Here is a 16,173-nt window from a genome sequence, read left to right as displayed (position 1 = left end):
GGCTGCAGGGGCAGTATTGAGTAGCCAGATAAAAGGTGCCCATTTCAAACGGCCTCGTACTTAATTCTTGCTCGTACAATATGCATATTATTATTACTATTGGATGACAGGAAGTGGAAAGTCTGAAATTGAGGCTCTGTTCCAGGGGCTGCCTATTAAAGCCCTTGTTATTTATTAGTTTAGATGCACTTCATACGTCTTCCACTAGATGTCGACAAGGAGTGAGAGAAGAAATGGACTGTGTAACTTGATCTGGACTCGAATTACAGCTCATGGAATGACGTGTCCTCCATTTCCTGTTTTCAGGAAGGCGCGAAGAGAGACATGGATTTGCCTTCTGTTTAGCTATCGTTATAGGCGACTACTATCTCCGGCTTTGATTTTATTTGATACATGTGACCACATCATCGTAAAGTATGTTTTTTCAATATAGTTTAATCAGATTATTGAACATTTTTCGGGAGTTTTGCCGTGTTCCGTTCTCTGACTTTGTTGACGATGGAGCGATTCGTGCCACTTGGCTAGTGCGCTTGCTAAATCGGGAGGGAAAGTGCCGTTCTAAATCCAAACAACGACTGTTCTGGACAAAGGACCCCTTGTACAACATTCTGATGAAAGATCAGCAAAAGTAAGAAACATTTTATGATGCTATTTCATATATCTGTCGTACATGTGAACTAGTAGTCGGCGCCCAACGTTTGGGTACTCAGCTATACCGAAGATGGATGTCGAAATTAAGTTATTTTTTAGAATTCTAACACTGCGATTTCATTAAGAACTAATGGATCTATCATTTCCTATACAACATGTATTTTTTAGTTATGTTCATGAATAGCTATTTGGTCAGAATATGTGTGTCATAAAAAGTGTCAGAAAAATATCATTGCTGTTTAGATGTTGTGGAAAAAGTAGCTAAGTTAGCACAATGTGTAACCACTGATTTCAGCTCTAAATATGCACATTTTCGAACAAAACATAAGTGTATGTATAACCTGATGTTATAGGACTGTCATCTGATGAAGAATATCAAGGTTAGTCAAAAATTATATATCTTTTGCTTGTTTGTTACGATCGCTAACCTTTTGCTACAGGGAAATGGCATGTCTTTCTGGCTATTGTGGTAAGCTAATATAACGCTATATTGTGTTTTCGCTGTAAAACACTTAATAAATCGGAAATATTGGCTGTAATCACAAGATGCCTGTCTTTCATTTGCTGTACACTATGTATTTTTCAGAAATGTTTTATGATGAGTAATTAGGTATTTGACGTTGGTGTCTGTAATTATTATGGCTGCTTTCGGTGCAATTTCTGATTGTAGCTGCAATGTAAACTATGATTTATACCTGAAATATGCACATTTTTCGAACAAAACATAGATTTATTGAATAACATGTTATAAGACTGTCATCTGATGAAGTTGTTTGTTGGTTAGTTTGGTTGGTTCTTGGTTAGTTAGGTTGGCTTTGTGCATGCTACCTGTGCTGTGAAAAATGTCTGTGCTTTTTTGTATTTGGTGGTGAGCTAACATAAATATACGTGCTGTTTTCGCTGTAAAACATTTAAAAAATCGGACATGTTGGCTGGATTCACAAGATGTGTACCTTTCATTTGCTGTATTGGACTTGTTAATGTGTGAAAGTGAAATATTTAAAAATATATATATTTTGAATTTCGCGCCCTGCACTTGAAGTGGCTGTTGTCATAAGTGTACCGGCACCGCCCTGTAGCCATAAGAAGTTAAGAACAAATTCTTATTTACAATACACCTGCCAAACCCGGACGATGCTGGACCAATTGTGCGCCACCCTATGGGACTCCCAATCACAGCTGGTTGTGATACAGCCTGGATTCGAACCAGGGTGTCTGTAGTGATGACTCCAACCCGGAAGCCAGCTGCGCCACTTGGGAGACCCCTAAGTAAAACGCTATGCCAATTGTGCGTCGCCCCACGGACCTCCCGGTTGCGGCAGAGCCTGGGCGCCAACCCAGAGACTCTGGTGGCGCAGCTAGCACTGCGTTGCAGTACCCTAGACCACTGCGCCACCCGGGAGGCCCCAGTAAAACACTTCTAATATAAGCCTGTCTGCCCTCGATTCTCAATTTGATCCGCCGTGATATGAACCGACTTCCGACAGATTAATGACTTTACTCAATCAGATCATCAATGAATGTGAATTTGAGACACCTCATTAAAGTAGCATCTGATGATCAATCATATGCTTGAGCACCAACCTTGGAACGGTAAACAATAGCATCATTCCACAATAAGAGTTAAATCGATCTACACTTCTTTCATTTCAATGCAATCCTGAGAGGCAGCAAGGGTGCTCTGTCTATATGGATGTATATAGATGTATATGTATTTTAAGAATAGAAATCATTCAATATTATTCAAATCACACGAGGTTAACTCTCCTTAGACGATAACCAATGGAAACCTTAGAAGTAGAAGGATAAGATATAAATGGAGGGATCTAATGTGTTCGGCTCGCACCAAGTTTGATCAATTACAATCATTTAGGAAAGGTGGTACTTTATAGCATTGAACAGTGAGCACTAATATCGCTCAACAGTCTGGTAGGTTCAGCTTTAATGAAGAGGTCTTTCTTTAGAGTAAACGGCATACTCTCCTAGCCTAGCCCAGCCCACTTCCCTATTCATCTCGCTTCCTAGTGCTAGAGAGAGAGAGAGAGATAGAAAGAGAGAGAGCGAGAGAGGCGGAGAGAAGAGGAGGAGAGGCGGTTTGATCTTATTTCTCTGGATCCCCTATCTCTTTCATCCGCTGACATGCCTTATCTGAGCTGAGCGCTGATTACTGGAACTCTCAAACGCGTGTCTCACAGTCTAACATGCATGCAGCACAGACCGTGCACAGAGAGTGTTAGAAACAACACACCTGCACATACAGTGCCTTCGGAAAGTATTCCGACCCCTGGACTTTTTCCTCATTTTCTTACGTTACAGCCTTCTTCTAAAATTGATTTTTTTTTTTAAAAACCATCTCAACATTCAACAAAGCGATGACAAAGCGAAAACAGAAATACCTTTTTTATATAACTATTCAGACCATTTGCTATGAGATTCGAAATTGAGCTCAGGTGCATTCTGTTTCCATTGATCATCCTTGAGATGTTTCTACAACAGTCCACCTGTGGTATATTCAATTGATTGGACATGATTTGGAAAGGCACATACTTGTCTATATAAGGCCCTACAGTTGACAGTGCATGTCAGAGCAAAAACCAAGCTATGAGGTCGAAGGAATTGTCTGTAGAGCTCTGAGACAGCATTGTGTTGAGGCACAGATCAGGGGAAGGGTACCAAAAAAAGTCTGCAGCATTGAAGGTACCCAAGAACACAGTGGCCTCCATCGTTCTTAAATGGAAGAAGTTTGGAACCACTAAGAATCTTTCTAGAGCTGGCCGCCCGGCCAACCTGAGCAATTAGGGGAGAAGAACCTTGGTCAGGGAGGTGACCAAGAACCCGATGGTCACTCTGACAGCGCTCTAGAGATCCTCTGTGGAGATAGGAGAACCTTCCAGAAGGACAACCATCTCTGAAGCACTCCACCAATCAGGCTTTTATTGTAGAGTGGCCAGACGGAAGCCACTCCTCAGTAAAAGGCACATGACAGCCCGCTTGGAGTTTGCCAAAAGGCACCTAAAGACTCTCAGACCATGAGAAACAAGATTCTCTGGTGTGATGAAACCAAGATTGAATACTTTGGCCTGAATGCCAAGCGTCACGTCTGGAGGAAACCTGGCACCATCCCTACGGTGAAGCATGGTGGTGGCAGCATCATGCTGTGGGAATGTTTTTCAGTGGCAGGGACTGGGAGACTAGTCAGGATCGAGGCAAAGATGAACAGAGCAAAGCACAGAGAGATCCTTGAATAAAACCTGCTCCAGAGCACTAAGGTCTTCAGACTGGGGCAAAAGTTCACTTTCCAACAGGAAAAGCATAAAAGCAAATATAAAACGACATGTACATATAAAAGCATACAAAGAAGATCTGAACTGAAGCAGAATAACAGAGGAATGTTATGAACATGGCAGGATCTTATAGAGTTTAACTTAAAGGAATGGGAGCGATATGGGAATGGTGTGGCTGCTAATATCCACATTATGTTTCTCCTGTTCTGGGTACAGTACGGATATAGATAGTAAGGCCAATGACTGGTCCAGACATCTGGGACCCCTAGGGAGATGTGTTCACACTCCAACCCCAGCCTCATGGGCCTCCACTGGACTACCGAGCCAGAAACAGACCAGGAGAACTAGGTGAAGGGAAGATTGCAACAAATGTTCAGTGACAGCAGAAGTACAAACACACAACCACTGTCATTACTGTTCACTGTAAAATCCTTTGTGAGTGTTTGTGCATAATCGTGCACATGCATGCGCGCGTGTCTATATCTAAATTGTGCCTCTGCAATCCTTTATCATCCTCGCCACATTTCAATCTGCGTAAAGCCAACTCCTATTTGAGATCATTGCTCCACTTCACTCCATGCTTGGCTTCCCTCTCTGGCCATGATGGGGGAACATTACTGTGTGAAAGGGAAAGTCCATGTCTATGTGGAGCAGCAATACAGAGGAACTGCAGAGCAGCACAATGGGCTTTGCAGGGGTTCCAGCTCCAGTGGATCAGGGGAAAGGCTCTTAGACTCCATAGGAGGGCCCTTGGCGAGGAGGGACAGGTTGGAGAGGACCAGAGGAATTAAGTGGGGCAACTGCCAGTTTGCAGGGTTGGTCAAATCAAATCAAATGTTATTGGTCGCAAACACATATTTAGCAGATGTTATTGTGGGTGTAGCAAAATGCTTGTGTTTCTAGCTCCAACAGGTCAGTAATATCTAACAATACACAACAATACACACAAATCTAAAAGTAAAAGAATTAAGAAATATAGAAGTATTAAGGATGAGCCATGTCGGAGTATGGAGTATATATATATATATATATATATATATATATATATTTACATACAGTACCAGTCAAAAGTTTGTGGGAACCACACATGCGGAGTTCATCCGTTCACCTACTCTGCGTCTCACAAAAATCTATTTTTTTGACTCATCAGACCAAAGGGCAGATTTCCACCAGTCTAATGTCCATTGCTCGTGTTTCTTGGCCCAAGCAAGTCCCTTCTTATTATTGGTGTCCTTTAATATCTTCTGTATACCACCCCTCCCTTGTCACAACACAACTGATTGGCTCAAACGCATTAAGAAGGAAAGAAATTCCACAAATTAACTTTTAACTGTTAATTGAAATGTATTCCAGGTGACTACCTCATGAAGCTGGTTGAGAGAATGCCAATAGTGGGCAAAGCTGTCATCAAGGCAAAGGGTGAATACTTTGAAGAATCTCAAATCTCAAATATATTTTAATTTATTTAACACTTTTTTGGTTACTACATGATTCCATATGTGTTATTGCATAGTGTTGAAGTCTTCACTATTATTCTACAATGTAGAAAATATTAAAAAAGAAAGAAAAATCCTTGAATGAGTAGGTGTGTCCAAACTTTTGACTGGTAGTGTAAGTGTGTGCTGTGACAGGTAGGGTATGGGTTAACAACCCTATTCCCGTTATAGTGCACTACTTTTGACCAGAGCCCACCATGGTATAAAGTAGTGCACTAGATAGGGAATAGGGTACCATGTGGGACACAACCATACTGATGCTGATCCAGGTTCTTCAACTCAGTGGTATGGTGTCGAATTTAGGACAGCCTCACAGTCCCAAGAAGTTGGTGTTGATGCTGTCCTAATACGCACACCAGACATTGTGACAATTTTGATGCTGCTGCAGGACAGGTTCTTACCAGGAAGGTAGCAATGGCCACTCCTATGATGAAGCCAGCGATGACATCAGACCAGTGGTTCCGATACTCAGCCACTCTGTTGAGTCCTGTGAGGAAGGCCAGACACATCAGACCCAGGGACAGCACAGGCTTGGCTAGCCGCGTCCCTTTGGCTTTCACCGTGCACGTGATGTAACTCTGGTGAGAGGGAAGAAGAAGGTGGTTCAATGAACTTCACTGTTATTCCCTCACATTTTATAGACAACTAGATGCTTTCTACTAGGGAATGTACATATATTTATATTTCTTTCCAAAAAAGTAGACATCCTCCCAACCCTCACCTGCATACCGATAGACTGCACATAGCCAAATCAGTGCTTAATCTTCCTTGTACTCAGAAGTAACGGCATTGGTGTCATATCTCAAACAGAGAAAATGGGACCGCATACAACATGTAGGAACCATAGACATCTTGAGAATGTCAATACTATATTAACTCAGCAACAACAGAGTGTATCACTGCATGCTACAGTATATATATATATATATATATATATATATATATATATATATATATATATATATATATATATATATATATATATATATATATATATATATATATATATATATATATATATATATATATATATGTGTGTCCTCAGTGTGAATAGGGCTGTATAGAGCTGGGTCTCTATTCAAGTAAATGGTTTCTCATCTAAAGTACAGTATATCCGAGGTGGGTATAGGGCTGTTGGTGGATGTGTTGTTTCTAACTAACTGTCACCTCTTTTCCCCCCTGCTCTACCTGAGAGGGAGAGACAGATAGACACAGATTGAGAGAACGTAGTGTAGCGGTGGAAAAGAGAGAGAGAGAGACAGAAAATTTAAAAAAGAGGGTGGTGGGGTGTGGGAGTGACAGACAGACAGACAGACAGACAGACAGACAGACAGACAGAGAGTGAGACACACAGAGTACACAGCTGCCCCTGTCTCAGTGCTAAATTAGGAAGCCTGTGAGTCAAGCAGAGAGAAAGTGCCCGGAGTGGTGCCTCCCCTAACCCAGCTGGGACACAGATGATAGAGAGGGACTAAACACTGTCACTCCTCTTAATTGTTTTAATCATTCTGATATGACATGGCATATTGACAGTGGGACTCAAAATTGTCGAAAGTAACTTAAAAGTGACTGCAACATTAATTTAAACATGTTGCAAATTAACTTAAAAGGCAATTGAATGGCCATTAAAACGTAACTAAACGAACGGAGAGAAAACAAATGCCCATTGTCGTTACATGGCTGGAGAAGTAGAGGAGAGGAAACATGATTAAGAGTTTTGTTTTCCCTTGTTGTAGTCCTCTGAAGTGAAGCCACACGCTTTATAACGAATCCCTCATGTCAGAGCGGCAGATGAGTAATTGTATTTTTCATTAGTGCAAACTCTATGCTCTGAGGGTACATTACCCATTGTTCTCTCTCTCTCTTCCTCTTCTCTCTCTCTCTCTCTAGCTTCCTCTTCTCTCTCTCTCTCTCTAGCTTCCTCTTCTCTCTCTCTCTCTTGCTCTTCTCTCTCTCTCTCTCTCTCTAGCTTCCTCTTCTCTCTCTCTTCTCTCTCTCTCTTCCTCTTCTCTCTTTCTTCCTCTCTCTCTCTCTAGCTTCCTCTTCTCTCTCTATCTTCCTCTTCTCTCTTTCTCTCTCTGTTCCTCTTCTCTCTCTCTCTAGCTTCCTCTTCTCTCTCTCTCTCTCTCTCACACTCACACACACACACACACACACACACACACACACACACACACACACACACACACACACACACACACACACACACACACACACACACACACACACACACACACACACACACACACACACACACACACACACACACACACACACACACACACACACACACACTCTCTCGCTCTTTCTCTATGGACTCAAAGGTTGCATGCATCCTGACCCAGTTTCATTCCTTCTCTTCTCTGGGGGATAGAAAGAGATACACAACATTAGATTTTTTTTCTCTTTCTCTATCTCGCTCTGCGTTAGTTTATGACATCTCTACATGACATGAGTTGACGTCAAGTTAAAAAAAATTATGCACTGTTCCAAAGGCAGAAAATGCACTATGAAAGTTTGCCATTTTAAATCAGAGATTTTGTATTGATTTCCCCTGGGTTAATGATAGAAGTGATATATCATGATGATCTTCGTCATGGTTGATGAACCACTGTTTTACGAGACAGTCGTTCCTTCCTGCAGGATAACAAACTATGATGAATACCATCACCACCTCCTTCACCATATCTCCCCATGCAGAAAGAACCTGATTAAAATGAAATCCCAGTAAATCCCCCAAAAGGCGATAGTGGTTCAGTCTTACTGCTGATTGACCTTAACATTTGGAATGGTCCGGCCCATTATGTGGTGATTCACTGTATCCCCAGAGCTTTCATTAAAACAGTGACTGTACTGTGGTCACGGTAGTGGTGGTGTGTGTGTGAAGGGAAACTTTCTCCCACTCAGGTCAAGGGCATGGCTCACAGTCCTTCCCAGGGGCCACGGTTTGTACGTTGTTAAAAACGTATACATTTCACACATGACCACACTCTTACTATGTCCCTCCAAAAATGTCCTCCGAGACAGTAATCCAATCTACCCAATGGGTGAGGTCAACTTGATTTCAACCATCTAATAGCCTTACAGAATGCTCTACACAGGGATTGAAGCTCCGACCTACATTTTCAATTTAATGTCACATATTAAGTGACATTTGTACTGTCACTAATCAAGGCTTGTCAGTTAAATGGGAGTGTGACACTATAAATATATTCTGAAGAGATGAAGAAGAGTGACAATGTCCTTTAGTGACAACCTTTCAAAGATCAATCTCTCCCACAGAGTTAGCATGCTGTCATACTCTACTGACTGATTGGATATACTGTCAAACCCATCCTGTATAGATGTCTTAAGGTTTTAAAACCACAATCTGTACGTTTTGCACATAAAGTGTAAGTCAAATTACTTAATTCATTATATTTGGTTGTGCATACCATCAAAGAGTGGACTGCCATTGAATGTCTTTGGACTGCCTTTCAATGGGAACATACCATTCTCAGCCATAAGAAACTAGGTAAGCCTATAATACAGTACAGTATACAACTATCACATTGTCTCATTCAGATTATCCCATACAACAGATTCTAGATGATGTCCAGAAGCCAAGCATTTGATCCTGCTATGGGCTCATTACCAGCAGCCTGTAATAATGCTACAGACAATGAGGGAATAACAGGAGTAATCACCAATCTCCATAGTGCTGCTTTACAGTAGCATGCAGCAAGCTAACTTCTGTCAGGGGTTCACCTTGGGGTCATGATAGGGGCTGTACCAAATGTTTGATGTATTATAATAATTGATTTTGATTATGTTGTATAAATAGAAGGGGAGGGGTTACAAGACCCCTCCCTCCTTACATTTATAGGGTCCTAGACTACCGATTAACAATATGCACTGCTCAAAAAAATAAAGGGAACACTTAAACAACACAATGTAACTCCAAGTCAATCACACTTCTGTGAAATCAAACTGTCCACTTAGGAAGCAACACTGATTGACAATAAATTTCACATGCTGTTGTGCAAATGGAATAGACAAAAGGTGGAAATTATAGGCAATTAGCAAGAAACCCCCAAAAAAGGAGTGATTCTGCAGGTGGTGACCACAGACCACTTCTCAGTTCCTATGCTTCCTGGCTGATGTTTTGGTCACTTTTGAATGCTGGCGGTGCTCTCACTCTAGTGGTAGCATGAGACGGAGTGTACAACCCACACAAGTGGCTCAGGTAGTGCAGTTCATCCAGGATGGCAACTTGGGACCTTTTATATTTTGCAGAACTTACTAGGAAACATGCGTGCTATGTTCCTGTTGTCAACTTCTGTCTGCAATTGCATTATTAAAGGTTTTTGAATGATTCAATTAAAGATATTGTCAGAATGCTAATTTCACCAATGAGCCAATGATTGATAAGGAACAAGGAACGAACCCCAACACTTCTAACATGTGCTTTACAGTAGCATGCTAACCATTAAATACAATGGGTTTATGTAGCTAGCTTAAAGGCGCTAACTGCTAATAAATAATGTGCTTTACAGTATCATGCTAAACAATGCTAACAGCTACAAAACAATAGCACTGCTAACTGACCTACATCTCTAAATGGATCAAGGGGGGAAAAACAGTCCATTCAAACATACAGTTGAAGTTGGAAGTTTACATACACTTAGGTTGGAGTAATTTAAACTCGTTTTCAACCACTTCACACATTTCTTGTTAACAAACTATAGTTTTGTCAAGTCGGTTAGGACATCTACTTTGTGCATGACACAAGTAATTTTTCCAACAATTGTTTACAGACAGATTATTTCACTTATAATTCACTGTATCACATTTCCAGTGGGTCAGAAGTTTACATACATGAAGTTGACTGTGCCTTTAAACAGCTTGGAAAATTCCAGAAAATGATGTCATGGCTTTAGAAGCTTCTGATAGGCTAACTGACATAATTTGAGTCAATTGGAGGTGTACCTGTGGATGTTTTTCAAGGCCTGCCTTCAAACTCAGTGCCTCTTTGCTTGACATCATGGGAAAATCAAAAGAAATCAGCCAAGACCTCCACAAGGCTGGTTCATCCTTGGGAGCAATTTCCAAACATCTGAAGGTATCACGTTCCTCTGTACAAACAATAGTACGCAACACCATGCAGCCGTCATACCGCTCAGGAAAGAGATGCGTTCTGTCTCCTAGAGATGAACGTACTTTGGTGTAAAAAGTACAAATCAATCCCAGAACAACAGCAAAGAACCTTGTGAAGATGCTGGAGGAAACAGGTACAAAAGTATCTATATCCACAGTAAAACGTGTCCTATATCGACATAACTTGAAAAGCCGCTCAGCAAAGAAGAAGCCACTGCTCCAAAACCGACATAAAAAGTCAGACACGGTTTGCAACTGCACATGGGGACAAAGATCGTACCTTTGGAGAAATGTTCTCTGGTCTGATGAAACAAAAATAGAACTGTTTGGCCACAATGACCATCATTATGTTTGGAGGAAAAAGGGGGAGGCTTGCAAGCCGAAGAACACCACCCCAACCGTGAAGCACGGGGGTGGCAGCATCATGTTGTGGGGGTGCTCTGCTGCAGGAGGGACTGGTGCACTTCACAAAATAGATGGCATCATGAGGCAGGAAAATTATGTGGATATATTGAAGCAGCATCTTAAGACATCAGTCAGGAAGTTAAAGCTTGGTCGCAAATGGGTCTTCCAAATGGACAGTGACCCCAAGAATACTTACAAAGTTGTGGCAAAATGGCTTAAGGACAACAAAGTCAAGGCATTGGAGTGGCCATCACAAAGCCCTGACCTCAATCCTATAGAAAATTTGTGGGCAGAACTGAAAAAGTGTGTGCGAGCAAGGAGGCCTACAAACCTGACTCAGTTACACCAGCTCTGTCAGGAGGAATGGGCCAAAATTCACCCAATTTATTGTGGGAAGCTTGTGGACGGCTACCCGAAATGTTTGACCCAAGTTAAACAATTTAAAGGAAATGCTACCAAATACGAATTGAGTGTATGTAAACTTCTGACCCGGTGGAAATGTGATGAAAGAATTAAAAGCTGAAATAAATCATTCTCTCTACTATTATTCTGACATTTCACATTCTTTAAATAAAGTGGTGATACTAACTGACCTAAAACAGGGATTTTTTAAATTATTATTATTATTATTATTTTTATCCCCTTTTCTCCCCAATTTTCGTGGTATCCAATCGCTAGTAATTACTATCTTGTCTCATCGCTACAACTCCCGTACGGGCTCGGGAGAGACGAAGGTCGAAAGCCATGCGTCCTCCGAAGTACAACCCAACCAAGCCGCACTGCTTCTTTAACACAGCGCGCCTCCAACCCGGAGGTCAGCCGCACCAATGTGTCGGAGGAAACACCGTACACCTGGCCCCCTTGGTTAGCGCGCACTGCGCCCGGCCCGCCACAGGAGTCGCTGGAGCGCGATGAGACAAGGATATCCCTACCGGCCAAACCCTCCCTAACCCGGACGGCGCTAGCCCAATTGTGCGTCGCCCAACAGACCTCCCGGTCACGGCCGGCTGCGACAGAGCCTGGGCGCGAACCCAGAGACTCTGGTGGCGCAGTTAGCACTGCTATGCAGTGCCCTAGACCACTGCCCCACCCGGGAGGCCCAAAACAGGGAATTTTTACTCAGATTAAATGTCAGGAATTGTGAAAAACTGAGTTTAAATGTATTTGGCTAAGGTGTATGTAAACTTCAGACTTCAACTGTACCTTTAGGCAACTAGTCAGACACTGGAACCAGTAAAAGGGATATTTGCTACGTGGGATATACAGTGCCTTCAGAAAGTATTTACACCGCTTGACTTTTTCCACATTTGTGAATGACCGGCTCGATTCGGTCTTATGTAGCAAAATTTGAAATTGTGTTTTTTACATTGTATAAAAGTAGAGACTTAGAGCTAGAAAATGGTATATCATACACTACATTTGAGGAAGAATGGGAAAGTTGATATTGAAAGTGTCACGTTCCTGACCTATTTCTGTTAGTTTGTTGTATGTGTTAGTTGGTCAGGACGTGAGTTTGGGTGGGCATTCTATGTTTTCTGTTTCTATGTTGGTTTAAGGGTTGCCTGGTATGGCTCTCAATTAGAGGCAGGTGTTTGGCGTTTCCTCTAATTGAGAGTCATATTTAGGTAGGTTGTTTCACAGTGTTCGTTGTGGGTGGTTGTCTCCTGTGTCAGTGTTTGTCGCACCATACGGGACTGTTCAGTTTGTTTGTACACCGTTCTTTTTGTGTAGTCTATTTTCCCTGTTCGTGCGTTCTTCGTGTTATATGTAAGTTCGTATAGTTCAGGTCTGTCTACATTTGTTTTGTTATTTTGTTAATTATTTCAAGTGGTTTCGTTTCGTGTTTTTCCTGTCTTGTTTTATTAAAATTATCTCATCACAACCCGCTGCATCTTGGTTCAATCCCTGCTCCTCCTCTTCGGTTGAAGAGGAGGAGGAATACCGTTACAGAAAGTTGATATTCCCGCTTTGAGAAAATGGCCCTTGAATTTTTGGTACACCTACTGGAGAGCTTCTCTCTGTCTACCTCCATTCAGCATCGTTCACACACTCTTAAGCTTAGCCCCACCCCTCTCTTCAATGATTCACATGTGAGGCCATGTGCTACACAGAGTGAGTAGCAGTGGTGGGCCGTCAGGGCCTGCAAGGCCTTCTCTGCTGGCCTAAACATCATCAGAAGAAAAACAATTTTTAGATATATTTTCCCACAAATATGTATTAAATTATTCCCCAGAGTAAGAGTTATACTCTTAATTTCATAGCTTTCCTTTTGGTTGCACTGCTTCTAGCCCCAGGTTGAGATTTGGAGGGCTGGTCTTTATGTTAGATCTTTTATCCATTCATATTCAGCCATCATGTGTTGCCAGGGGTCTAAAATCTGCCCTCAGGCCTTCAGAATCAACAGTGCGGGCACTTGTAGCTTATAGTGAATGGAAATGAAGATTTTTTGTCAACCAATCAGCTTTAGAGTTGGCTATTGTACGCCTGCTGGCTGGCTCCAGGAGCCAGCTAACAGGCGTAGTGCGTGCACGTCTTTTGATTGGATTACCAATATTGAGAGGCAGGTCCTATGCAGATCTAGGGAACTGAATTTGATAAACAAATTAATTCGCGTACTACTAAGCTGTTTTTTCAACCCACAATGGCGGAAGGAGGAGAAGATATCGATTTGGTCGAGGATATAATTATAACGCCATTCTCAAGACGAACTTTTCAAGAAAAGTTAGACATTGTAAGGAGAGGTCGCCCGACGCTACAAAGCCTGTCACAGGCGGGAAATGGGTTCGTTCGCTCGCCACTTTCAAAGTTTCAACTACGAGCGCTGTCAATGGCTCACAGGCTCCTACAAGCAATGGTGCTTTTGAAAACTTTTGGGGTCACCGGAGTGGATCTACAGCTCAAAGAACAAGCGCGCAGGGCAACGGAGCTGCACAATGAAAAAGTGAAGGGAAATATTGAAAAGACTCATTGATTGTGTCATGTTTTTGGGTAAACACTGTTTACCCAAAAATGTCAATTTCAAGGTGACGCAACGCCTGGTTATACTGCGTTTCTGTCTAAATGTATAGTGTCTAGAGCCATGGCATCATAATGATGGTATTAAGAGGTGGATTAATTCGGGTGGGACTGTGTAGTACCTCACTGAAGGCCCAGGCCCCAGGCCCTCGGCACGCCACTGGTGAGTAGTGTACTAAACAACCGAAGATTTAAAGAATAAGGCTGGTTTATACTATGTATATCAACATGTCTGTAGACAGTTGTCACAGTGACATCATGAACATTCTATTGTCGTCTGAAATTAAACTTTTCGTTGTTGTCATGAAAAAGTATAAACACAAAAACGACAGGCTGCATGACATCAGCAGCCTTATTTTAACACCAATAAACCCATCCGTTTAAAAATGTATTTAGTATACAGTGGCAAGAAAAAGTATGTGAACCCTTCGGAATTACCTGGATTTATGCATAAATTGAACATTAAATTTGATCTGATCGTCTAAGTCACAACAATAGACAAACAAACTGTGATTAAACTAATAACCCTCAAATTATTGTATTTTTCTTGTCTATATTGAATACATAATTTTAACTTTCACAGTGTAGGCTGGACAAAGTATATAAACCCCTAGGCTAATAAGTACTCCAAAAGTTAATTGGAGTCAGGGGTCAACTAACCTGGAGTCGAATCAATGAGACGAGATTGGAGATTTTGGTTAGAGCTGCCTTGTCCTATAAAAAAATACTCACAAAATTTGAGTTTGCTATTCACAAGAAGCATCGTTACATATTCGTCGCCAAACCCACTGGATCCAGGTCATCTATAAGTCTTTGCTAGGTAAAGCTCCGCCTTATCTCAGCTCACTGGTCACCATAACAACATCCACCCGTAGTACGCGCTCCAGCAGGTATATATCACTGGTCATCCCCAAAGCCAACACCTGCTTTGGCCGCCTTTCCTTCCAGTTCTCTGCGGCTAATGAATGGAACGAATTGCAAAAAACACTGAAGTTGGAGACTTATATCTCCCTCACAAACTTTAAGCATCAGCTATCTGAGCAGTTTACCGATCGCTGCAGCTGTACACAGCCCATCTGTAAATAGCCCATCCAATCTACCTACCTCATCCCCATATTTTTTAAATGAATTTCTTTGCTCTTTTGCACACCAGTATTTCTACTTGCACATCATCATCTGCTCATTTACCACTTCAGTGTTAATCTGCTAAATTGTAATTACTTCGCTACTATGGCCTATTTATTGCCTACCTCCTCACTCCATTTGAACACACTGTATATAGACTATTTTTTTCTATTGTGTTATTGACTGTACGTTTGTTTATGTTCCATGTGTAACTCTGTGTTGTTGTTTGTGTCGCACTGCTTTGCTTTATCTTGGCCAGGTCGCAGTTGTAAATGAGAACTTGTTCTCAACTAGCTTACCTGGTTAAATAAAGGTGAAATTAAAATTTAAAAAAAATAAAAACATGATCCCTGTTAAATGTAATCCATTACTACCCAACCCTGAGCATATAATATAGCTCGGTATTAGTATTATTTCTTTTATATAGTCTTTTTGCTCATCTTTATCAAGGGTGGCAATCATTTTGGAGTTGACTGTACATACTCCTCCAGCAGAACAACTCAGAGACTAGAAGAAATCCATCTATACGCATATCAGCAGCCAGACAAAAAGACAGAACTGTTCAGAGACTTGGAGATGTCCATTTTTATGCAAATCTACCAGCCAGATAAAAAGCAAAGCTTCAGACCAAAACAATATAGAGAAAGTTGATCTACATACTGCGTGGGTGATGGAACAAATTTGATTGAAAAAAGTCAAATATCAAATGTGAAATCTTCAAACAATTGCATCTTACCCTCAGACACTCTTCGACCAATGAAAGGCTGCGACTCGAAACCAGCGTCCAAAACGAAAACAACATTTTGAGACATGACAGCCTAGGCCAATCTGACAAGAATTGATGAACAGATTAAACCTGTTTAGAGACTACCAGGATATATTTTGCAGTGTTCTTCGCATCTAGTCTGACTCATAGCCATCAAAGAACACCAGCCCATCCAAGACCGGCATCTATTGGGCCTACTCAATAAATCCACTTCAATCATTAAGATGTTCAAAAGCCTGTCCCTCACAGAATCTTGGAATTACCCTTTCACGCCTAGATGTCCCAGCAATGTCTA

The 16,173-nt window shown here is 41.6% G+C and overlaps 1 protein-coding gene across 6 annotated transcripts in view; it reads right to left on the bottom strand.

Moving 5' to 3' along the window:
• LOC129822895 (phospholipid phosphatase-related protein type 5-like) overlaps positions 1–16,173 on the bottom strand; it is a 123,854-nt gene that overhangs the window by 9,125 nt on the left and 98,556 nt on the right. For all 6 annotated transcript variants that reach the window (XM_055881400.1, XM_055881403.1, XM_055881401.1 and 3 more), the window contains one exon: positions 5,833–6,009. In XM_055881400.1, the coding sequence (XP_055737375.1) occupies positions 5,833–6,009 (177 nt within the window). The remainder of the gene's footprint in view (positions 1–5,832; positions 6,010–16,173) is intronic.

This window comes from Salvelinus fontinalis, chromosome 25 (assembly GCF_029448725.1).
Source record: "Salvelinus fontinalis isolate EN_2023a chromosome 25, ASM2944872v1, whole genome shotgun sequence".
Taxonomy (NCBI): domain Eukaryota; kingdom Metazoa; phylum Chordata; class Actinopteri; order Salmoniformes; family Salmonidae; genus Salvelinus; species Salvelinus fontinalis.
Note: the sequence above shows the minus strand (reverse complement) of the source record. Positions and strands in the feature narration are given on the sequence as shown.